Source organism: Populus trichocarpa, chromosome 6 (genome assembly GCF_000002775.5).
Source record: "Populus trichocarpa isolate Nisqually-1 chromosome 6, P.trichocarpa_v4.1, whole genome shotgun sequence".
Classification (NCBI taxonomy): Eukaryota; Viridiplantae; Streptophyta; class Magnoliopsida; order Malpighiales; family Salicaceae; genus Populus; species Populus trichocarpa.
Window position 1 is genome coordinate 9,867,427 of NC_037290.2, and position 24,335 is coordinate 9,891,761.

General features: G+C 33.0%; 1 protein-coding gene across 1 annotated transcript; it reads left to right on the forward strand.

Moving 5' to 3' along the window:
* The first annotated feature begins 57 nt into the window (after positions 1-57).
* LOC18100151 (uncharacterized) lies at positions 58-3,408 on the forward strand. Its single transcript, XM_052453799.1, has 4 exons — positions 58-191; positions 1,086-1,422; positions 1,997-2,248; positions 2,895-3,408. Exons 2-4 carry the CDS (start codon positions 1,144-1,146, stop codon positions 3,132-3,134), a joined length of 771 nt encoding a protein of 256 aa, XP_052309759.1. The 5' UTR covers positions 58-191; positions 1,086-1,143; the 3' UTR covers positions 3,135-3,408.
* The last annotated feature ends 20,927 nt before the right edge of the window (positions 3,409-24,335 follow it).

Genomic DNA, 24,335 nt, shown 5'->3' on the forward strand with positions numbered 1-24,335 from the left:
GGCCAGGAAATCCGGCCCATTAAAGTTAAACCGCCTTAATCGCCAAAATAAAAGAGCCCAAACCATATAGGTACGTTTTTCTTTTATCCTCTCTAATTCCTCTATTCTATCTTCAGAAAGAAAGAAAAGACAAAGGTAAACACAACAGTGACAAAAATCGCCGGAAAGTTCTACGGCTTTCAAAATCACCGGTGAGTTATACGGATTTAAATTGAGCTTTTTTGGTTGCAAAAAATCGATTGGAATGGAGATTCTCAATTTCTATTGTTTATACTTTCTGTTATTATTTGTTGTTGATATATTTTTTAAAGTTTTTATCGGGAAAGGTCATTTTTCCAGTCTCTCTCTTTTTAAAAAAAAGAAGAAAGAAATTTGTTTTTCCTGTTGCGGAAATGAATTAAAATATGTTTGTTAGTAATCTTTCAGGGTAAAATTTAGGTTCTTAGAAAGAATACTGAACTGTATCTTAATGTATGCGGGTAACTGTATACGCCGCAGCAGCACAGGTATTGTGTTTGTCTTCACCGGATTCTTGCTCATAACTTGTTGTGGTTATAATATCCTGACTTTTCTGCAACCAAATGCAAGGACATGTGATCATAATTTGAGTACTTTTTCTATTGTTTATACTTTCTGTTATTATTTGTTGTTGATATATTTTTTAAAGTTTTTATCGGGAAAGGTCATTTTTCCAGTCTCTCTCTTTTTAAAAAAAAGAAGAAAGAAATTTGTTTTTCCTGTTGCGGAAATGAATTAAAATATGTTTGTTAGTAATCTTTCAGGGTAAAATTTAGGTTCTTAGAAAGAATACTGAACTGTATCTTAATGTATGCGGGTAACTGTATACGCCGCAGCAGCACAGGTATTGTGTTTGTCTTCACCGGATTCTTGCTCATAACTTGTTGTGGTTATAATATCCTGACTTTTCTGCAACCAAATGCAAGGACATGTGATCATAATTTGAGTACTTTTTGAAAAAAGACTGTAACAAATGGTAGATGGATGGTGCTGGTTCTTCTATTAAGTCTTCGAAATTTTATCAATTTAAGCTATTCTTTAGTGACGCTTCAAGTTTGAAATTTTAGGTTTTTTTTTTGGGAGATTTAATGCATCCCCAAAGAGAGGGTTGAAAGATTGGTCTAGATGGCGAGCTGCATTCAGACAAATGTTCACCGTCCTTCTCTCTTTATTCCAAAAGTTTCGCAATCAAGGTGTCAAAATGATGCACCGTTGTGTGTTTTACCATTGCCCCGTGTTAATGGTTCTTCTATGAAGTCTTTGAAATATCCTCCAAATGGTTTGATGCAACAACAATTTGCCACTTTATTGAAGCACCAAAAAAGTGAGCCTGTGGTGAAGTACCGGAATGGCTCAGCTGTTTGCTTGCTTGGTGGTGAAGATAAGTCCGAAAAAGACAACCAGGTACCAGGCCTCTTATTTAAGTTTTTGTTTGGTGTGCGTGGTTGCTTACATATTTTTTTCAGTGATATTTCTGAGATTTTAATTTTGTAGTAGGTGTGTTATGCTTTCCAAAGGGATCCCTGACATAGTTGTTCTTGACCATATAATAATTTGATTGAATGCTGTGGGATATTGATGGTTACGCGGTGCCCTTTTTTAGTGAGTGTGTGTGTGTGTGTGTGTGTGATAGTGAAGGGCATTAAACCAATGTGTGAGTGTCTGCTTCTTCTGCTAACCTTGGGCAAAATATTCTTGTTTTCTCACTTTTCTTCCTTGTCATCTAGGTGACTTCTTTTCCTGCTGTTTGCATGAGTGGAATCTTATTTATATGCTTGTTTGTTTGTTTGTTCTATAAATTTATGCGATAGTGAAGGGCATAAACCGAATGCTGTATTTGGGCCTTGAAAATTGTTTTGTATGAGAGGGAGGGAGGGATTTGATGTCTAAGAGAGTACTGTACTTGTGAGTCATTTCTGTAAGCCTTGGTCATGATTAAGGAACACTGTATATGTTTGACTGATCTTCTTAATTGTAGGGACTTGCGTGGAATCCACTTGAAAAAGCTATGGGAAGTTTCAAGGGACAATCAATAGAAGATATGCTGCGCCAGCAGATTGAAAAACGAGAATTTTATGATGGAGGCAGCGAAAAAAATCCACCAAGTGGTGGTGGTGGGGGTGGGGGTGGGGGTGGAGATGGTTCTGGAGAATCTGAGGATGAAGGTCTTGTTGGAATCATTGATGAAACCATGCAAGTGATATTAGCTACTATTGGCTTTATCTTTCTGGTAATAATATCTTTCTTTTCCTCTGCTTTGGTGCATATGGGTCGCTCAAGGCACTGTTTTTTTTCAACTCAATGTTTCAATTTGCAAGTTTTTGAGCATATTTATCTCTTATGGAATAGAGAGTTGCCATAAAAGGTTCTTGAAATAGACTAACATCATTTCAGCTAGTTACTAGCCCAAAACTGAACTAATAGTATTTATTTACTAGCTACTGATTCTCGGCTGTTTGCTGCTTTTGTGTGTGTCTGTGTAAAACAAAAGTGATTGGCAGTAGTGTTATTTCTAATGCAGCGAGGAATGAAGGTTTTCCTAACTGGAAAACCTTCATTCTTTGTTTCTAAATGATCACTGAAAATCTCCCCTGCTTGAAAATGCAACCTAGTCTCTTTTTGTTTTTATTGGAAGACATTTTTTTTTTATTTTTAATTCCAAAAGTATTTGCCTCTGTTGGCTTGTGTGTGCAGCTATGTTTTTTCTTTTACTCTTGCAAGCCACAGCCCTATGATAAATCTCTATTCCTTCGAAGTTTTTCATGTTTTATATTACAATGTATCACCTGAAATGGTTTGAACCATGGTCGCTTCAGTTGTCTACTAGAAATACTTGTGTTGCACCGCATTTAACTTTTTTAGCCCAATTACTGCAGTATGTCTACATTATCAGTGGCGAGGAGCTGACTCGACTAGGGAAAGATTATCTCAAGTTTCTCTTTGGAAAAGGCAAAAGTGTTCGTTTGAAGAGAGCCATGAACAAGTGGAAAAGATTCTTCCAGTCGTGGAATGAGATGAAGGAAGAAGATCCATTTTGGTTGGAAAAGGAGATTATCAACACCCGGACATGGTTTGACAGCCCAGAAAAATACAAGGAGATCTTCAGGTCTGTTTGATCCCCTAATGGCAACAGTAATCTAGGCCCTGCTGGTATCAATTTTCTGGTCCGTACTTGGCATTATTGGTTCTACATTGGAGCTAGCAAGACGTTCCAGATTCCATGACTAAAAGGCCATTGATGTAAGCCACAAGGGGCTTGATGCCAGATTGTGGGTTAGTAGCTTTCAGTTTTGTATAAGATTTGAAATATGAGATCAGGGGAACACTAAATTACTGGAACTGTTAATTGATTTTGAATGAAGCGAATGACTTTGCAGTCCTTGAGTTGCAGTGTGACCTTTCCTTTTGATATTTGAGTTTTATCATCCAAGACCATGGAGGAGATAAAAGCATCCTTTTCTAGGTCATGCATGCTCAAGCTAGCGACTTGGACGAGTAAGCATTCTAAAATGCTATACGTTTCTTACCAGAATTTGGATAGATATCTGCTGGGATCTAAACTCCGATCATAATAGTAAGATATATTGTCTCCTAATTACTGCCAACTAGAGTCCAACACGTCTTCAGCAACAAAATGGAGGTAGACGTTCTTTATCCCAAACCAACCCCCCCCCCCCCCCTCAATATACTGCTATTTGCTAACAACTCACCCCAATACCTGTGTTGAAATTAAGGTTGTCAAAAATACGAAAAATATAATATAAACTTGGATTGTAAATTTAAATTGTAAAATCATAAGTTATATATTAATAGTTTTAGTTAAGAAATTAAATTACATTAAAATATGATAAAATGAGTTTACAATATTATAATCAATGAGTAATCTAAATAAAATGAGAGAAATAGATAGTATGAATCAATAAATTAATGACATGAAAAATAAAAAATCTCAGAACAAAATTTCTCAATACATGGAAATCATTGAAAAGTAGAAAGCACACATAAACCTAGTGACAACTTGGTTGTTCCCATCACAATAAGTCTTGATAGACCCCTTTTAGGTTGCAAGCTAATGAGTTTAAATTGGTAATTAACTAACATAAATTTAATAATGAAATAAACCTCCAAATAATGTCTAATGCGTTAGAAAAAATTCAAATTAAAAATAATTATTTAAAAATAATAAAATAGAATAATAAAAAAAAACTTCATATTAAAATTCCTCCATGTAGCTTGAATCTTTAATTTTTGCATATTCTTGGTAGATTTGAGTCCTTATTTCAAACATGTTGTTCTCTCCCGACTTCAATCATGTCGTTCTCTCTCATTTGGATAAATTAATGGGCCTACAATATATAGTTGGAAAGTTTAAGATGTTTAGTTTCCATCCCAACTTTAATCGAAGCAAAATTTCACCGGTAACTCTAGATATGTCTCAAATAGTACACAAATATCTTGTTTGACATATTTGACAATATTAGTTTACTAACTTTAACCCTCTGAAATATTATTTTCCTAATTTCATTTGACCTGAAAATTTACCACAATATATTTTCATGTATCTAATATTTCCCTGTAAAATTTTAGTTTTATCCAATATACGGTTTAAAGATATGTTCAATCTCGCAAAACTAGTCAACAGATATTTTAAGGCCAAATTTGGACCGGCTTGGTTCAAATCATAAATTTAGTAAACTCGTAAAATCGGACCGAGTTTACCGATTTTGCACGAATTAAGTTCGATTTTACTGGTTTCGAATTTTTAGTCCGATTTAGCATGTTAGATACATGTTGACTCGTAAAATCGTAAGATTTTACGAGTCAACTCGTGATTTTAACAACCTTGGTTGAAACATTATTATACATTATTATAACTATAACTAAATATACTAACAACGTGTTTTGATCTGTGTCAAACACTGTTCAAGCACTCACAAAGAACTGTGGAATGGAGTAGTGTTATTTTAATTTTTTTCACTTTGGTCCCTTAACTTTTTTATTACGTCCTTTTGTTGTAAAATTAGCACCCAATTGCATCAATTTTATTGGCTAAAAAAAAAATTGAAAGACAGGGGATCAACTTAGAAAAGGCGTCGAAAATGAGTTGTGTTTAAGTCGACGTAAAAATTACACTTCTAATTTATAAAATTAGACCTTTTTGGTCCCTTACGTTTCTAAATTCAATTTTGATACACAACCTCATTTCTATTGTTTTTAAGTTTCTGGTTTTTTAAAGAGAGAAAATTTCACCAGATTCTGGCATAGGGAGAGAAAGTCATCATTTTTGCATATTTCGGCCACCAAATTAGTTGATATTTGTGTCCACGGGTTTCATTTGATAAAAAAAGTTGAGTGGTGGTTGTCTCAAACCTCGATATTACCTAAAAAATAGATCGAGGTCGAGGAAGAAAAAACTAACCCGGTTTGATTTCATATGTTGAGGTCGTATTTAGAGTTTCTTAGATCGATAAATTGGTTTCTAGGTGTTGTGATAGTGTTTATAAGGTGTTTTATGGTTAAAATGGGTTGGAAAAAAAAAGAATTTTAGGCAAAAATATCTCTACTCTGATTTTCCGACCACCACTGTGGTAGTCGGATTCTGGGCAGACAGGCAACAAGTCGCCTGATTTATTTATTTCATAAAAAGGTCGTTTGTCCCTTTAAAATATTAAAAATTATATAGGGTCTCAGCGCGCAGGCCCAAGCCCCTTGCTTCTTTTTTTTCATATGCCCAGACACACTGGCCTATTAGGCCCTTGCACCTAGGTTTTTATGGGTTTTGTTTTTGCAATTCATTTTAGTCTATATTTAGGTGCAACATAAATTTATTAAAAAAAAATATTAGACCCTATTAAGCCCTTGGCACAAATTAATGATTCAACAGGTCGTGACATAACATGTAGGACTTTTTTTAATGAATTCCCGCCTGAATTAAAAATAAAATAAAGTTAACCCTTTGTTATCATTGATTTTGTTTTTCAACTTCAAATAAATAAAACAACAATTTCATCATTTTTTATAACTTAGCTTAAAAACATTATGCTCGATTGGAATCATATTTTGACCTAAGTTCTAAATTTTATTTTTTAATTAAAGCTGACTGAGATCAATATAATATGACATATTTTTAAAGTTTTAACTTCAATTCTTTCATAACTCTTTTATATACTTCTAGATTTAGTCTGGTTTGTGATCAATTAAGACTCAATAAAGGTCCAACCGAGAAGAGCATGAGGGAAGGAAAAAGAAAGATAAATTATCTAGTTAGGTTAACTCATTATGGTTATGTCCATTACCCAGGTTGTAAATTTCATGTGTAAACCCGGGTCGTTACAATTTGTTTTCATTTTTTCATTTCACTCCCTCATTTTTTTTCTTGTTTAATCCTTTGGCAATTCTTTATTTTCACGTTTAAGCTAGAATTAAACAAGACTAGAATGACATATGAGTTTTTTTTTTTTTTAAAAAAAAAAAGATCACCATTTTAGTTAGGCAGTCAGTTTGCTATTTGCTCGCTTGGTCGAACAAGTCACGTCAACTTTTTTTTCATTTTATTAGTGTTTATGGTGGTCAATTAATTTATTATGATACACTAATCGAGTTTTTAATCATCATTTTAAATATTTCATTATGTATAGGAAAAATAACTATTTATATTTTTTAATGTAATTATATATTTTTTATGTGACTCGAAACAAAATGTGGACCTAAAGCCTAGTAATATACTAAAACCCCTCGACATTTCATGTTAGCAGTGAACAATGAAGTGCCAATGCATTTTACACTATAGTCCTCAAAAATAAAAAAAGTTATGAGTTTGTTTTATTGATTTGGGTGGTTTTTTTTTTTTTTTTAATTTCATCATTCAATATTGGGTAGATTGTAAATTGAGCGTCAAAATTTATTTTGATGTACTTTTTATGGAGTTATCTTAATTTCATAACCTATATTTAGAAAGTTAATCTGAATCGACTCAGCTCATTTTTTAATTGAAATTCGTTTTCAATTATATTATTTAACATTGGATTGATTGAGAATTGTGGTTAATATTTTTTTTTAATGTTCTTTTTATAGAGTTATCAGGGTTTCATAACTTGGATAACAGATTTAGCAGGTTAATCTGAATTAATCCAACCAATCTAATATATTATCATTTCAATACTTAAACGGTGCTCACAGAAACATTGCTATGAATAACAGCACATACATTCTGCCAAATTGATGAAATTCGAACACATCTTTTGCTTGCCAACTGATTGCTTTCTCTGCCCTCTACAGGTTGCACCAGTCAACAGATTACGGAGAGTAACATTTATAAACAGTGCCCCTAAGTCCTCTTCTGGAAAGATTTAAAGAAGAGAAATGATTGAAAAGGTTCGATCCAAGATGTAAGATACATGCCAAGATGAAACACTCCCGCATTCCATTGTTGCCGCTTCCTATGGCTGCTGCAGTTAGTGTTGTTTAAATATGGGGCTTGTTGCCTCCTTCCTGTGGCTACTGCAGTTATTGTTGTTGGGCCTTTAAATATGGGGCTTTCGTTCCTTTCTCTTTCACATGTTGCTTATGCAGGTGGTCTAAACCATCTTCAATAAATGACTGAAAGTAGCTATGAAAACTCATGAAGCTTCAGGATCAGAAATGAACTGGCAATTTGGGATCAAATGATTGTGACCAAGTCACACATGCTAATGCTCTAAAACTTAGAGCTTGTTGCTTGCGTTTTATCTTAAAAATTGGTGTGTTCGGGGTATCGAGTAGGGAGGTCTTTTTGTTGCACAATCATGCAAAAGCAAACTGGCAAATTATGAGCTTAGAGAAAAGAGACAGGGTTTTGGGAATGTCAAGTTTCCTTTCCATGGTACTGAGTGCTCTGAATGCTGGTGGCATAAAATATCCCAGAATTATGTTATCTCAGCCATGCTCCAGTGAGGTTAATTATATTGCTTAGGAAGAAATCTCTTCAACCTTGAGAGCTGAAATCTGTTTGAGATTCTTTAGGAATATTAACTGAATGAAACTTGAGTTGGAGAGCCCTTAGTCCTCTTTATCATCCGCTTAAAAACTCTCTTTTTCTAGACCATACATTTTCAAGATAAATAAAACAAGAAAATATTCAAAAAAAAATAAAAAACCAGGCATGATAATTGATTTTGTGCAAGGGAAGCATATATCTTTGACTTGAAAACGGCTTGCTAGTACACTGGCCTTGCTTTTAGCAAGCACACCATTATGCTCTGACATTGAGCATAACCTCGGCTTCCCTACAATCTACCAGCATTCTCAGCAGCAGCGAGCCAGCAGCAGAAGGTGAAGAGAAGAGTCCGAAAATTCATTCATTAAACATGCTAGAGAGGGCCCGTTAGAAAGCTAAAGTTTCAGTCACATTTCTCGGACTTTGCTCCTTTAGTAATTTTTTTTCCGCTTTGCCAATTGCATGCTTACAGCTTAAAATGCCTACTGGACTGACTCGCCTCTCTGCCTTTATTTTTTGTCCTTCTGCCTTTATTTTGTCCTCCCCGTTCTTTTTGACTCCACCTCAATAAATAGTTCTTTTTCCTCTTACTCCTAAGAAGCTTTCTTGTAGCCATTACATTTGAGAGTACTTTACTTGATACAGCAGAGTAGAAGGATGCTATAAAACATCCTCGAATGTTTATTTTAATGATGGAGGGTTTGAATGGCTAAAGAATGGAGCTCGATGGCCAATTGTGCACCGAATTCGTGCAAGAACCTAAACCCAAAATGACAACCTTACATTTCAAAAAAGCAACGGAAGAGGAAAACATTGAGGATTTAGACACATTTTGCTATTAACTGCTATAGCGTCTTTATTATTTTACCCTTCTTGAAAAAATAATGTTAGGGTGTTTATATCTTTTTATATGGACAATTAATCATTATTAAATTAATTAGGGGTATGATTGTTATTTTTATTTTTTAAACATGGTGGAATTATTAATTTATCTTTAAAAGCAAAATTCTTAAAAATATCATCTAGAAGCTTTTATGTCATTTCACTATTTCAAGTACAATAACTTAATAATCTTTAAAAGTAAGAATTTTAAAGATGGCGTTAAATGAATTTTTTATCTTTTAATAAACATAAAATATTATTAAAATAAAAAGATAGGTGGCACGCATCAACATGTGAGGGGGGTGTTTCTGTCCTTCTAATTTCTTGGGCGGTGTTTTCCAGTGGTTAAAAATGCTCTTCTATCATATTGTTAGAGTCAATCGTTAGTCATTGTAATGTCTTTTTCTTATTGGGGTAATCCGTGATGGCAGTGGTTGAACAAATTATGCCATGCGTGGATTTTTTTTCTTTTTCTTTTCTCTTTCCTCCAGTCAAAAATTGTGTCTGCCATTCTAAATTTCATGGTTGTCCTCTTAATTATTGATATTTCAACTTCGGTTCTTATTCTTTTGATTTTTTTTCTTGATCATTTTATAAAAGTTTTATTTGTTATCAATTTCATCCTTTAATTCTAATTTGTAATGTATTATTCTTTTTTAGTTTGATCTTTGGTCTTTTGATCTTTATTTTTTCTTGACTCTTTTGTACACACAATAGTGCATGTGTCATAAAATGGGTGGAGTCTCGTTCACACTAAGAGCCCATTTGATTTAGCGGCGTGGTCGTGTTTTTTTTTTTTAAATAATGTTTTGCTTGTGCTTTAAATAAATTTTAAAAAATATATATTATTTTAATTTATTTTCAGACAAGAATACTTTAAAAAGCATACCAACAAGAATGCACTTCTCGTTCAAAGAAATATATAAATGCACTTATGACTTTGGTGCTTTTTAGGTGTAATAATTGTGCAAGAAAATGTAAGGTATCCTAATAATACGGAGGTATTCATTTCACAAAGCCATGCTTATAGAAATAGCAACAGCCACAGTAGAAAACAAGATGCACTTTATACACGGCTTTACATGCAGGCCAAGAAAAAAGAAGAGTGAATTTTCTAGGCTGTTTGCACGAAACTTCTCTGTGATGATCCCTTGCAGTCACATGCTTTCACTCTCATGGCATCATCATCTTTCACTGTCATCAACTCTCTCCACAAGTTTACTGGCTACCCTCCTAGGTTACTGTAGAGAAAATCCTGATAGTTTACTCCTCATGGCACATCAAAGAAAATCCTTTTTTGTGTTTTAAGAAAGAAATTTGGTGATGAAAACCAGCTCAAATCTGTTAGGTATAAAGCTGTGCTCTGAGGAGTTGGGAATGGGCCCGAGAGGTTTAAATCCCTAGTGGTCATTTTTCCTTGTGAGATCTTGACATAAGATGCTAGCTATGGCTGAGCTATACCATGCAACTTTAATAATTCAAATTCAATTGGTCAGTTGTAGGATTCTTCCGGGAAGTTCGAGTGTTATAAATCTCAAGGCCATCAGAAATTTACATGGTTATTAACTTTAAGACCTATAAGATTAGTTGAGATACGCACAAACTAATCTGAACACTCATATTAATAAATAATAATAATAATAATAATAATAATAATTCAATTTCTTGTAGCTATGAGAGGTAACTTAATAGATCAAGTCTTGGATATACTTTTTAGTGGTCACGAGTGCATGTCTTTTCAGGACTACTAGAAGTTTACATGGTCGTTAACTTCAAGAGCCGTGAGATTAGTTGAGATACGCGCAAACTAACCCGAACACTCATGTTAATAAAAAATAATAATAATAATTTAATTTCCTGTGGGATCAAAAAAATATACATGTATTTTTATCTTTTCATAGGATATATATAAATATATCCTACGAAGGATTAGACCTAAAAACAAATCAACCACACTTCACCATGTCTCATTCCCAAGCACACTCAAGCCGTTGAAAATCTAGCCCATCTAGACTGTGATTCAATCTTTTCAACTTTTGGAACCATGGGTCCTAGCTTACCTTTGTTAATTAGACATTTTAACTAACCTGTGTTGAGTCTCGTTACTCACCCTTTTTTTTTTCTTTGACTTAATTGTAGAATTCACTATTTATAAGTTCATTAGTCTTAATAGATGTGAGGCTCAAGTCCTAATCACTTTGAAATCTACTTTTAAGGCTATAAATTATTACTACAAATATCTCACTCTTAATTTGGCAGAGTCTGCTGTCTGGTAAATGGTCAAGTATAGGTAAAGAATTAGGTGTAGAGTCTCCTCCTGTCAATACTATAGTACAAGAATAGTTTGAAACCAAATAGAGCTTGTCAATTATTAAAGATTACTTTAAAGTAGAGATTTTTTTTTACTGTTTAAGACTTTCATTACTTATCATTTAATTTATTATTCTAGATGGGCTGTATAAAATTTTATATCTTTTTAATTTAATTTTTAATTTTTTTATGAAAATATAAGATTAAAAGAAGAGGGACCAGAATGAAAAAAAAAACATTAAATATGAGTGGCATGCTATAAGTTTTGTAATAAATGCACTTTGGTCCTTGAATTTTAAAATTCACGCAAATTATACAATTTCAGTAGTTCAGTATTTTTCTAATTCAATTTTGGTATAAAAGTTTATTTTTTGTTATTTTTTAGTTCTTGGTTGATAGAGGAGAGAGAGAGAGGTCGCCAGATTCCGGCATTAGAGAGAGAAAAGTATCATTGACACTGATTTAGGCCACCAAAGTGAACTATATATGTGTCAAATAGTTCCATTTGATGAAAGGATTTCATATTAGGTGTTTTATGCCTTTAAAGATCATAAAAAAAAATAGATATGAACTCGTGATGATTTTTTTTATTCAGGTTGATTTCGGTTTTTTGAGCGGTTTTTTGAGGTCATAGATAGATTTATCACAATTTCTATGGTGTTTTATAGGTGTTTTGGGTCAAAAATGGGTTGAAAACAGGTTTTTATATTAAAAAACTTAAACATTGATTTTCTGACCACCACAGTGGCTGAAATAAACAAATTTAGAAAACATTACAGGCTAAATGTCATGTCTTTTAAAATTAAATATCTTGATCTACACTTGTCTCTTGATTTTTCAAGTTTTATTTTTAGATATCGTTAATAATTTTTTATTTATTTATTTACACATATAGTTCTCAATTTATTTGATTATATATATACATAAAGTGTTTTACTTGAACTTAGAATTTTTAAACTACAAAAATACATTAAAAAACCTATATATATAATTTTTTATAGTAAATAAAAATGTTTGATCCACAAAAGAGCGCAAGCCAGATAACTTCTACATCGTAATCCGTGCACAGACACACATTTATAGCACTTGACAAGAATAGCATATGAATTATCTAGGTTTATAATTGGTATCATAACATTGTTTGTCTTGTGGTCAGATTTTTGTGGGACTTTTCCCTAAATTTATCTTCCAATTGAGTTTTGGATAAAATTCTATTATTGGATCAATAATTGTAAAATCGAGGATCATATTATTATTATATTTTTGAATGCAGACGAGGGTTGGTCCAATTCTTGGCAATGACGATTCATAATCTTTTTAATGGAAAAAGGTTCCTGCACTGGCCTTCATTTCATCACATCAAAATTCATAAATGACGTCCCCCACACCCCACCATCATCTATCAGACATCGTTTTCTTGAACAAGCTTCCTTCCACTGACGTGCTTTCTTCCTTCATATCCACGATTTCTTCTTGTTTCTCTTTAAGGTGGTGGGGATGGACTTCAAAATTCATAAATGGATGGATCACCCAAAAATGCATAGTACTGCCATCCTATGGCGGATATCCACACATGTCTTGTCGGCATATGGCCAATGGCCAGTTCTTGCTTGCGTTCATGGCCTAACTCTGAATTTTGATGTTACATATGCCTACGTTGGAGGGTTTTTTTTTTTTTTTTTTCATAGGAATAAAAAATGATAAAATAACACAACGTAAAAAACACCAAGGAAATACACTGTTTAGAGAATAGCAATTGTTATCTATAATTCTTTTAAATTGCAAAATTATTAGATATGTGATACAATAAAAAGAGAAGAGAGGGCAAAGATAAAAAAAAAGTTGGAAGTATATCGAAACTTCGATAATGACACCGCCGATATCATTGGAAAGATTTCAACGAGACAAATCTGTTATTTTTCAAAGCAACCCTTCAATTTGTTTTTTCTTTAGATTTGGTTCATGTTCTTTTGATTACGTTTTGTTTTATTTTAAATTTATAAAATTAGATATTGTTTCAATTCCATTCATCTTTAATTTTTTTTTCATGTGTCATATTTGATCTTCATTCTTTTGATTGTTATTTATTTTATTTAAGATAATTTTTTAAATTGAACTTTTTTGTTATGATTTCATCCTTTTTTTTTATTTCTCTATCAAATTTGATCTTCATTCATTTGATTGCTATTTTTTTTACTTTGTAAAATTTTCTAAATTGATTTTTTCTGATTTCATCCTTCAATATTAAATTAGATGGGAATTGAGCTTCTTGATTGAGCCCGAGTTTAGGATTTCACGGGTTACAAGTTTGGGAGATTAACCCAAGTGTAGAAGATTCGTCCAGATTTGCTTGGTTTTTTTTCTTTTTTAAGCTCGTGTTTTTTCTTTCTATACGATTTTTCACTAATTTTAAAAATAACTCAGGTTATCTCAGGGTTTTTAATTTGTCATACTTTGTTAAATTTAGCTTTTTTAAAAAAATTCTTTTAACTAAATTAAATTAATTAATTAAATATAAGAATGAGATGCTTACTTTGGGATATTTTTTTTGTTTGCTTTTCAAGTCGTTGCTTGACGGCGTTGGTGATTTATTTCGATGTCGTCGCGTAGTTTTTTCGCAATGGTATTAGAATTGTTTCGGTGAGCTCTTTCTAGTGATGAGACGGTGTCCACAACAGAGCAACAATAATACTTTAACGAACTTTTTTTTCTTCTCCTCTCGAGTATGATATTGACAATTCATTTTTTATGGTTAATTATTGCTTTTTTTTCTTTAATTACTATTGATGTATTTTTTAATCATATTATTAAATTAGTCGAGCTTATTGAACTCAATCAAGTCGATGGCCTGAGTCTCAAAAATTTTAAATACACTAGCATTACCTAAACATCTTTTTTTTTATGTTTTGAAAAAAATTGACATGACTAGTGATATAGCACATGCCACCTATCTAGTTATGCTCTATGCTTAAAAAGTTGGGGTTCACCTCCCTTTTTTTCATTTCCACTTTGTTTTTTCTTTCATTTTTATCCTTATACTATTTTTACCAGTTATCCAGATTAACTTTAGATTGATCAAGTCGATTGAATCACAATGGAGCAACTCCTACATGGTTTGGTTTTAAACCTGGGCTAAGCAAGAAGTTGGATCGGTAAGTTTCAAGATTCACATGTTAATCCGAGTTTAATAACAATGTAAATAATTTTTTATGACCTAAATATTTTTCATTATGTTTAAAAAAATAACTAACTTGAATTGCAGCGTAGCGTGGTCCTATAAAATAGTATTCTTTAAATGCATCAAATAAATAAAAGATAACGTTTGTTAAATCATAAAAAAAAAATCAATTATATAAAGTAATTATAAAATATCTCTTAAGTTAAAAAAAAATAGAGAAACTAGCATGAATTTCATGATTAACAAAAACATCATGCATGGAGCACAACATCTTAAATTTCAAAATTAATTTGTTGTGATTCATTGCTTTATTTTATTATAAGCAATGAAGCACAACAAATTAATGTTTTTCAAGTTTTGGGTCTGCATGTCTCTATTGTGTTCTCCCGTGGCAGCCCCCTCCTCTTTCTCAACCAAGTTTATCTATCTACCTCTGCTTTAACCTTCTCTAGTTTTATTTCCTTAAATAATTTATATCTTGCTAGATTTTTGTCCCGGTCTACTTGATGAACAAATCAATCCCCTCGTAATTATGATATTTATGCCTAGATTAATGAAATCTAAGAACATTTAAAGCAGCACTTTCCACGGCTGCTAGGTCGAAGAGGATGGATCTGAAACTCTTGATCCGAAATATTAATCCAGAAGTAGGCTTCTCCAAACTTCAGTAAAAATGTTAGAAGTGGAGTGGGACTCGTTCATCAGGGTGTATGATACTTTTTAAAATAGATTTTTATTTGAAAATAAATTGAAATAATTCTTTACTGTCTATTAGAGTTGATGGTTTCAAAATTTGAATATCTTTTATGTTTCTTGTTTTTACTGCGTTTTTCTACGTGAGTTGTTGTGCTTTAAATATTTTTGTATTGGGTTTTTACCCCACAACTAGATTCATTGACCCGTGATGTTGTTTATGCTCAATGAAATCTATTTACTGTTCAAAAGAAAATGAATGTTTCCGGTCACCAACGGAGAAATAAAGGTGATGAAACGTAATGTTTTTTATTTATTTATTTATTTATTATTATTATTATTATTTTAAAGCATTACCTCGAGGAGTAAAGAAAACATGGAAGCATGCAAATGCAATTAGAAGAAAGAGAAGGAGCTTATTGTGGTGCACAGCTGAGATCCTAGCCCTAGGCCCACATCATAAGACAAAAGCATGGCCATCTCATGACCGTACAATCAAAAATGGGTGGCGTGTGATGCCTTGACAAAAAGGAAAGGTGGCTGTAATATATATATATATATTTTTTGTTAGAATATTATAAGTGGGTGATCATAGTTTTAAGAGCAAATAAAAGCCGGGGATTGTTTTTTTTAAAAAAAAGATGAAATAAATCGCAATAAAAAATACGAGAAAAAAGAAAAAATAGTGAGAAGGACAAAAAGGGTTTTGGGGCCAAAGTATGGAAGAAGAAAAGTGGTCACTCTTAAGCATATGATCACTAACATGTACACATGGGAAATGAACCAACTTCCACTACGAAACATGCATAATCATTCATCATTTTAAACCACAGCGCACCCTTTTTGTCACTTGCCACTACGAAGGTCAACTTTCATCGAACCCTAGCTTGATGGGTCCTTTCTTTTCTCGCAACAGGACTCCTTGGTGGATTCCTATTAGTTCATAGTAACCCCACTTTATTAAACTAACGATAAATCTTGACACCTCGCCTGTAGTGATGCGTTTTTCGACCCTTTGCTGTATTGGTGGCTTATTTTTTTTGATAATTTGAGATTGATTCTTCACTTTGAACTAATTCCTCACTTTTGAGGACTCAAATTCCTCTTGTTTCGCTTGGTTAAGGCCAGATTTGGCACTTCGTTTTCTTTTTCAAGACCTATCTTGGCCACAAACCTCCTGTAATGGTGTTGATGCGTTCACCTTGGAGATGGGAGTTTATTGATAGTGGTTATCAACGCTAAAATAACATGTGAGAGATCGGGGATCAAAATCCAAGATATAAAAAGGTCTTGGGAGTTGTTTTGGTTCATCAAAACGAGTCTTAAGGTTGAAAATAAGTGTTTTAAAGATAGTTTATGTGAAAAAAAATTGGATCTTGAGGGTCAAATCTAGTGACCACAACCAAATAGTCACCAAAAGTAGTAGGGGCAACTCGTTCACCCCCCTAAAAAGTACTAAATTTTAATTTCTTTTCATCAAAATTATTTATTCTATAATTTTTTATTTTAAAAAGTATAATTTTAGGTGTTGAGAATCTCACATTCAGTGCATCAATCAAACTATTTTTTAATTTGGTTTGTTTTGATTTAGTGCATGAATCAAACTGATTTTCTTTTTTTAATTAGATATGTTTGAGATTTCATAGAATTAATACCGTCCAAAAATGTGTGAATATATCAATTCTAGGTTGAATCTAATTCCTAATAATATAAATTTTTGTTATTACTGTTTTTTAAAATATAATATGAATGACTCAGAAAATTGTTATATTCATCATTTATTATATATATTAGGTTATTTTCATTATCTATTTTTCTTTCTTGATTTATTTAGTATCAAACATAAAATATGCACGTATGATATTAAATGGTACAAAATACATATTGAAATAGAAAACTTATGTAATTAATAATGGTTGATTTTAAATTTATATGCGTAAATCCTCATCCCTAATTAAGATTGTATTTGAAAATGCGGTTGTACCGGCGTTTTTTAAAAAAAAATTTACTAAAAATTAATTTTTTATATGTTTTGGATAGTTTTAATGCGCTGATCTTAAAAATAATTTTTAAAAAATAAAAAAATATTATTTTAATGTATTTTGGTATGAAAAACACTTTAAAAAACAATCATAATCGCCCTCTTAAATATCCCTTAAAATATTAAGAATATTTTTCGCGTTTCAAACACATTTTAGAAAAGAAAATCACTTTAAAAAAAACTGTTAACCCATTAAAAAAAAATTATTCATGACAGTGTGCGGGGACAAAAAAAAAAAAAAAAAAAAAAAAAAAAAAAAAGTACATTATCAAAAGGAAACCCACACAAAACCACATAAAAAAGAGCGATCGTCATTTCTTTTTCTCCCAAACAAAAGTACACACTACTCAGCTTTCAAAAAAGAAGTTCTTAGCAACCCATCTGTATAGTTTCTTGTTAAAAGAGAAGTGATGAAAATACTCATCAACTTTCGTTTTTTCCATAGAAAAGTGACAGTGACAGTTACGATGACAGGCAAATGCATGTGCAGATGTCGATTTATTTCTCACCAAATCAATGGAAACTGCATCCACTGAGTTGAATCCTTGAGATATAGCCAGAGAGATGTATACTTGAACAGGAAGATGATTAATTTAAAGCATGTCGATTGTACCTTTCTTTTCCTCTTAAAATACTGGTTAGGCATGGGGAGAAACGAAGTGGAAACCCACTTGAAAAGATTCAGGGGAATAGTACACCGATTTCTTTTTCTTAACTAATTAGAGAACTAGCTACACATTTTTGTTTTGGTGTTTGCTGCCGTCAAGGATACCTGTTTTGCAAAAGGAAAAGACTTGTATCTTGATACTCCCCATTTGGATTTCCACTACACCAGACTAACTAGGAATCGATAAAGCTGAATGCCCATAGAATAATCTCTACTTTTTACATCAAAAGCCTAACAAGAAGGAAGGAGGCGACGTACATTGCATTATTGGTTTAGCTGGACTTTAGTTTCTTGTTTTTGCAACATGTACAAATCCACTCAGGGGATGAGCTAGCTTCAAAAGATTCCAACTTTAATTTGAGAAGTGTGGATCTGCAAATCCTGACTAACGGATCGAAATGAGTTGGTAATAATGTACGTGGAGCTTTTTGTTGAGGCTTTTTTTAACTCTAATTTGCATTATTGAATGTGCGGGTGATGGATGCGAACGCGATAGAAGCACAGATCTTCCTGTTCTATATGTTAATATATTTTCATCGTGGGCTTGGGCAGATTCCTTTTGCTTGATTGCTTTCTTTGATGCCGAAGAATCAGATCCTTTTGGAAGCAACTGAAACAAGAATTCTTTCTAGTAAATAATGAATAGTAGTGTACTAAAGTGACGAAGTTTCATGAAAATTCAAAAAAGATCAAGTTCTTTTTAATGTTGATGGATGAAACTAGGAGATCTAGACGGTCAAACTTGGAATTCACGAGAACCTACAAAACAAGTCTTATGTTGGGTTCAAGAGAACCTCCGATGCTTAAATTAGCAATGTTATAGGAGGAATGAAGACTTAAAAGAGGTGTTATGTGTTTGCAGGGAAAACATAAGAGATAAATAATCAAAGGTTGGAAAAGATAACATTAACTCTGAGATTAGAACCCTCTCTGATGACTCATGAATGTTTATATATCAGTCAGTTCAATGTTGAATTAAAAAAAAATAACATCACAAGGGTCATATCATGGATATGAACATGCCATAACACCATTTTGTATGTTGGCTCTATTATGGTAGAAGGATGTGTGAACATTTAATGCAAGTGCTTTTTGTCTCTGCAGTTGGTGGTGACTAAACCAAGTTTAACAAAAGATTGTACACTCAAGGTTTAACAGTTGGGTTCATGGGTATAATCCTTGTCCAAGAGGATGTTTAGCCAATCCATTAAAAGGGGACACGAAGTCAATCCAGGATGACACGTGGTCAATCTGTCAAATGAGGGCGCAAAGTCATTCTAGGGAGACACGTGGCCAATCCACTAAGAAGAGATGCAAAATCAGTTTGAAAGGACATTTGACTAGTCTAGTAAAGGGGGTGCACGACCATTTCCTATTGAGAGGGGTACATGGTTGATCCGCTAAGAAAGGGGATGTAAAGTCAATATAAAAAGATGTATGGTTAAACAACTAAGAAAGGATGCAAAGTCAGTCTAGGGGGAAGCATGATCATTCAATCTAAAGAGGGATACAAAGTCAGTCTTAAGGACGCTTGGTCAGTCTATCAAAGAGGTATACAAAGTTAATCTAAAGGGAAGCATGGTCATTTGGTCTAAAGAGGGATGCAAAGTTAATTCAGAGGACGCTTGGCTAGTCAATCAAAGAGGGATGCAAAGTCAATCCAATGGGATGCGTGGCTAGTCCAGATAGAGGGAACAAGTGCCCAGTCTACTATGAAGAGGAAACGAGTGACCAATCCACCAAGAGGGTATAAAAAGTCAATTACAGGGGACATGTAGCTAGTCCATTAAAAAAGGATGCAAAGTTATTACGAGAAGATGCGTGGTCAATCCACTAAGTAAGGATGCAAAGTCAATTAAGGGGATTATGACTATTCCACCAATAAAGAATGTATAATTAAGTCCCGTTAAGCAAAGACGTGTAGCTAGTCCATAAAAAAAAGGGACCTATGGTTTGTCCTATTTTGGAGGATGTGCAGTTTTGTAGACACCTAGGTCTAATATAGTAGGCTTTGTAAAGGAATCCATATCTTATCCCTCATCAATTGCTTCTTATCTCAAATCGAGGTTCACTTAGTTTAAGATAAAATAATTTTCTTGTACATATGATTTGAGTGGACCAGGAATTTAAAGATGCGAGTCATCAAGTCTAAACTATTTTTCTATCTTGTTTGATCAACACTGATTTTTTTTAAAGAGCTAATAAGCTATTCAGGATTAATCCAAAATTTTCTTGTGATATCCTTTGTACTAGGTGGTGTGATACCCTTATACCTGGGCATAGTTTAACCACACATTTATGAAGGATCATTACTTTTATACTTGGACAAGGTGGATGTTTTTATACTTAAGTAAGGTGGGTTTTTGTATTGGAGGGTGAAAGCCTTTAAACATGAATAAAATGGTTGATTTGAATAACTTATGAAAAACAATTCATGGAGAAGAATATATGAAGAAACAATCTTATATTTGAAGAGAAGAAAGTCTTTGTATTTGAGAAAAGTTATACCTTGTACCTGGGTTGGAGAATGCCTTTATACTCATGCAAAGTTTGCATGTTGCACCGGGGCTCAATAATGATTGTTTCTAGAATGTCTCCTACCTTCAACATCTATTTATTAGATCTCTTTATATAGGTCTTGGTACCCTTATTTTTCACTTATTGGTGGTAAGAAGTTTTATGGAGCTTTACTTTATTGAGATACTAGTGTTATAGTGAGCAATGAGCTTTATAATAACAGATTTAAAAACCAAATAAAGATATCATATTTAGGTTAACCCATGAAATATGACTGGGGAAAATTTTACACATACCTTATCTATCTGGCATGATCAATTCTAGATTCTTATGCATATTTTGCACATTCTTTGTTAGGTTTATAAGCTTATCATAGCTATCTAAACTCATTTTTATGGTGATTAAATCCCTTAGAAAAAGAGTGTTCAACATTTATATGGTCAATGAAGAGCCTCTCACCTAGTAAGGGTTATACACATTCACATCAGAGACCCGTATAACCACATACCTAACTTGCTTTGAGGTTCATTTTCTCTTGTGATTGTGACTGCATACTAGTTTGTCTTTTAGCTTTTCCTGGTAGTTCTTAGAGTATCCACATGGATAACATTTGTTATGATGGCAATAATAGCTTTTGTGTGGCTTTAAGAGTGGTGATGCTCTCTCCTACTCTCTGACACTTTATTATGGCATGCCTCCTTCTAAAACTAAAATTGTCTGCATATAATGGAAGGTGTAAAATGTGGTTTTGATGGAGGATCCATTTATTATGGAATATTTAAGGCTCTTAATTGTTTGTGTGTGAACAAGAATGCCTCTGTGAGAATTATTACTTGTTAGGTTAGCTAGTAGAGATTTAAAGAAGTTGATGAAGCACTTGTGGTGGGAAGGTCTATAACCTTCCCATGTCTTAGAGTTTCTAGGTTATCAATCATGGAAAAGGATAGAAAATATATGAAAAGAAAAGAAATTAAACTTGTATTTTTCAGGATACCTCATAGACAACGCTATTAACGAGGTTTGATTAAAACTTTAAAAGATCAAGGTCTTTTCAAGGCTAATAGATGGACTCGAAAATAGAAACTAACATATATGGACTTCATGAGCACCTATAAAATAAGTTTTTTTTATTAGGCTTAGAGGACCATATAATGCAAAAGTTAACACTAATCTAAGAGTAATAAACCCTTAAAGGTTGTGTTGTATATATTTTTAGAAAATATATAAAAGGTGGTTAGAGGTTGAAAAATAGAATATAAGCTTCGAGATTGGAACCCTCTACTTAATGGCTCATGGTTGTTTATATGTCTATTATTCTTACCAATTTGTATGGAGATAGGGTTAGTAGTTCACTATCAAGTGTAAATGATGATATCATGAGGGTCGTCTCATAGGTATGGACATGCTTTAATTCCATTTTATGGCTTTATTATGTTAAAAGGTTGTGTGAACATTTAATATATGTACATACATTTTGTCTGTATAGTTTATGGCAAATAGATCAGGTTTGACTATGAAGAATTACCCCTGAGGTGTAGCAGTTACATTAGTGGGTATAAGATCTTTCTAGAGGGACACATAGCCAATCCATCAAGGAGAGACACACGACCAAGTCCTATGATAAAGGATGTATGACCGATCTACCAAGAAGGGGGATGCAAGGTTTGTTTAGGGGAACATGTGAGTATTTTTCTATGAAGGGGCACAAAATCAATCCGAAATGACGTGTGGTCAGTCCACTAAAAAGGGATATAAATTCAGTTTAGAGAGACACATGGTTGGTCAACTAAGAAAGGACTCAAAGTTAATAAAAGAGGACATATGGTCAATCCACCAAAGATGGACACGAAGTTAGTACAGGGTATGCTTGATCGGTCTATCAAGAAGGGAAACAAAGTCATTCTAAAAGGGTGCATGACTAGTTTGTAGAGGGGATATGCGCGACCAAGTCTTGTTGAGGGGGGATGCATTGTTATTTTGTCAATGAGGTGGAACGTCAAGTTAATTCAGAGAAATGCATGGTCATTCGATTAAAAAGAGATGTAATGTTAGTTTTAAAGGATGGTTAGCCAAGCCCCATAAAGGTCGGGTGTGTTGTTGGTCTACCAAGGAAAATGCATGACCAGGTTAGGGTTGGCACATGGTCGGTTCATCAAAGAGGGGGTGTGTGTGTGGTCAATTAGTCCAAAAGGTTGTGTAGTCAGTCCTGATACGTGGGGATGCATGATTGGTTTCATTTAGGAGGGCATACAATCTTATAAATACTTTGAGTCCAATCTAGTATGCTTTATAAAAAAAAAAAACTCAAATCTTATCTCTCATTAGAAATTAGAAATTATTAAGCATTTTGTTGAAACATGAGTTTTTTTTTTACATAATAGAATCGAAAGTTGAATATGTAACTTAAAATACCAGTAGCTGCAATAGTAACTTTGATGAAATTGTATAGTTAATTTACTATTTGTGACACTGAAGGGGTTCAATTTCCAGCATTTTTGTTGTATATATATGGCCATTGGATGCTAGTGGCAAAAAAAGGTTCCATGTATGCCTTTATTTTTCCCCCCTTGTTACCACTATCCTTGATGATCAATAATATATTTTTGACCCTTTCACTTATTGTTTTTATATTGAATATTTTTCAAAAAATAAATAAATAAAATCAAAGAAAAATAAAATAAAAAAAAGAATAGTGAGTGAAATGATAATCATGCAATGAAAGAGAGACCAAAATAAACATAAATTTTTGCCCCCCTCTCTAAGCAATTAAGCGACAAAGATACAAAAAAAGAATTAAAGAAAAAAAAACAAAAAGAGGAAAGTGGAAGGTGGGAAAAAATTTGAGAAGATAAAAAGAGAAAAATAAAGGGGAATATAAATAGAGAAGTCCCATAATAAAAAGAGAGGGTGCAAAAAAAATTTATTGGGAGAGATTTTTAGAGAGAAAAAATGAAGAGAAATATAGAAAAAAAGGTAAGAGAAATAAAAACGAGAGAATTTTTTTTTTTTAAGAAAATCAAGAGAGGAAAACTTATATGCAAGTACAAGGAAAGAAAGACAGAAAGGTAAAGAGAAGAAAAAATAAAGGAGAAATAAGATTTGTTTAGAAAAAAACATATAGAAAAAAAAGAAAAAAAATTGATAGCCTCTTTTTTCTTCATCTCTCCACCATCAATGTCATTTATAACCACACGTTATAATCTCTGATAGCATCATGTCCATCGTTAGCAACTTTTTTTTCACAAAACAACTTGTCATCGATCAGCCCCTCTTCCTTTCATTGAAACATCCCACATTTACCCTAAAATTAGTTGAATCTACATTATCTCTCCTTCATATCAATGAGAAACCCATCACTACAAGCCTTCATAGCTCTAACGACCAACAATAATAGCCACCCCCCACACAAGAATGACAACAACCAAGCTTTTTTAGAGATAAAAGTTTGACAAGAAGTAGAATATAAAGGAATAAGAAAAGTCAAGCCTTTTTAAGGTTCAATCTCCTTCCTTGGGTGGAGATTCTTCTCACCTTCGACATGAAAATGAATTGGATAGGGTGGTGTTGCGAATACAATAAGAGATATGCAGCAACAACATTGACAATGCATGGGTCCACGCGCCAAACCAATAGTGACACGACAACAGTAACAATTAATGGGTCGACGCACCACCACTATTTTGAGCCATTCTCTAACAACTTTGTAACCATTCCAACGACTCTTGAAGGTCGATTTCAAACTTCAAACAAATATTTTATTGTTCTCAAATGACTTTGATGTATTATTGATTTATTATACATGTTTGTGTTATGATATTTGAAGTATTGAGGTCCACATCAATGTGTGGTAACCCTAAAGGTACGATGCCTTCAAGAATATTTTTTTAAGGTGGGTTTTGGTTGAAATCAATACCCTACAATAGGGCTGAAAGGATTGAATTGTAATATGTTTACTCGTGATGTAATGGTTCGATCTCAGTTTGAAATTTATGTATTAATATCAATTGTTATTTTAAATTTAGATGTTGTTTGGTTTTGGTATATTGTGTGTTGA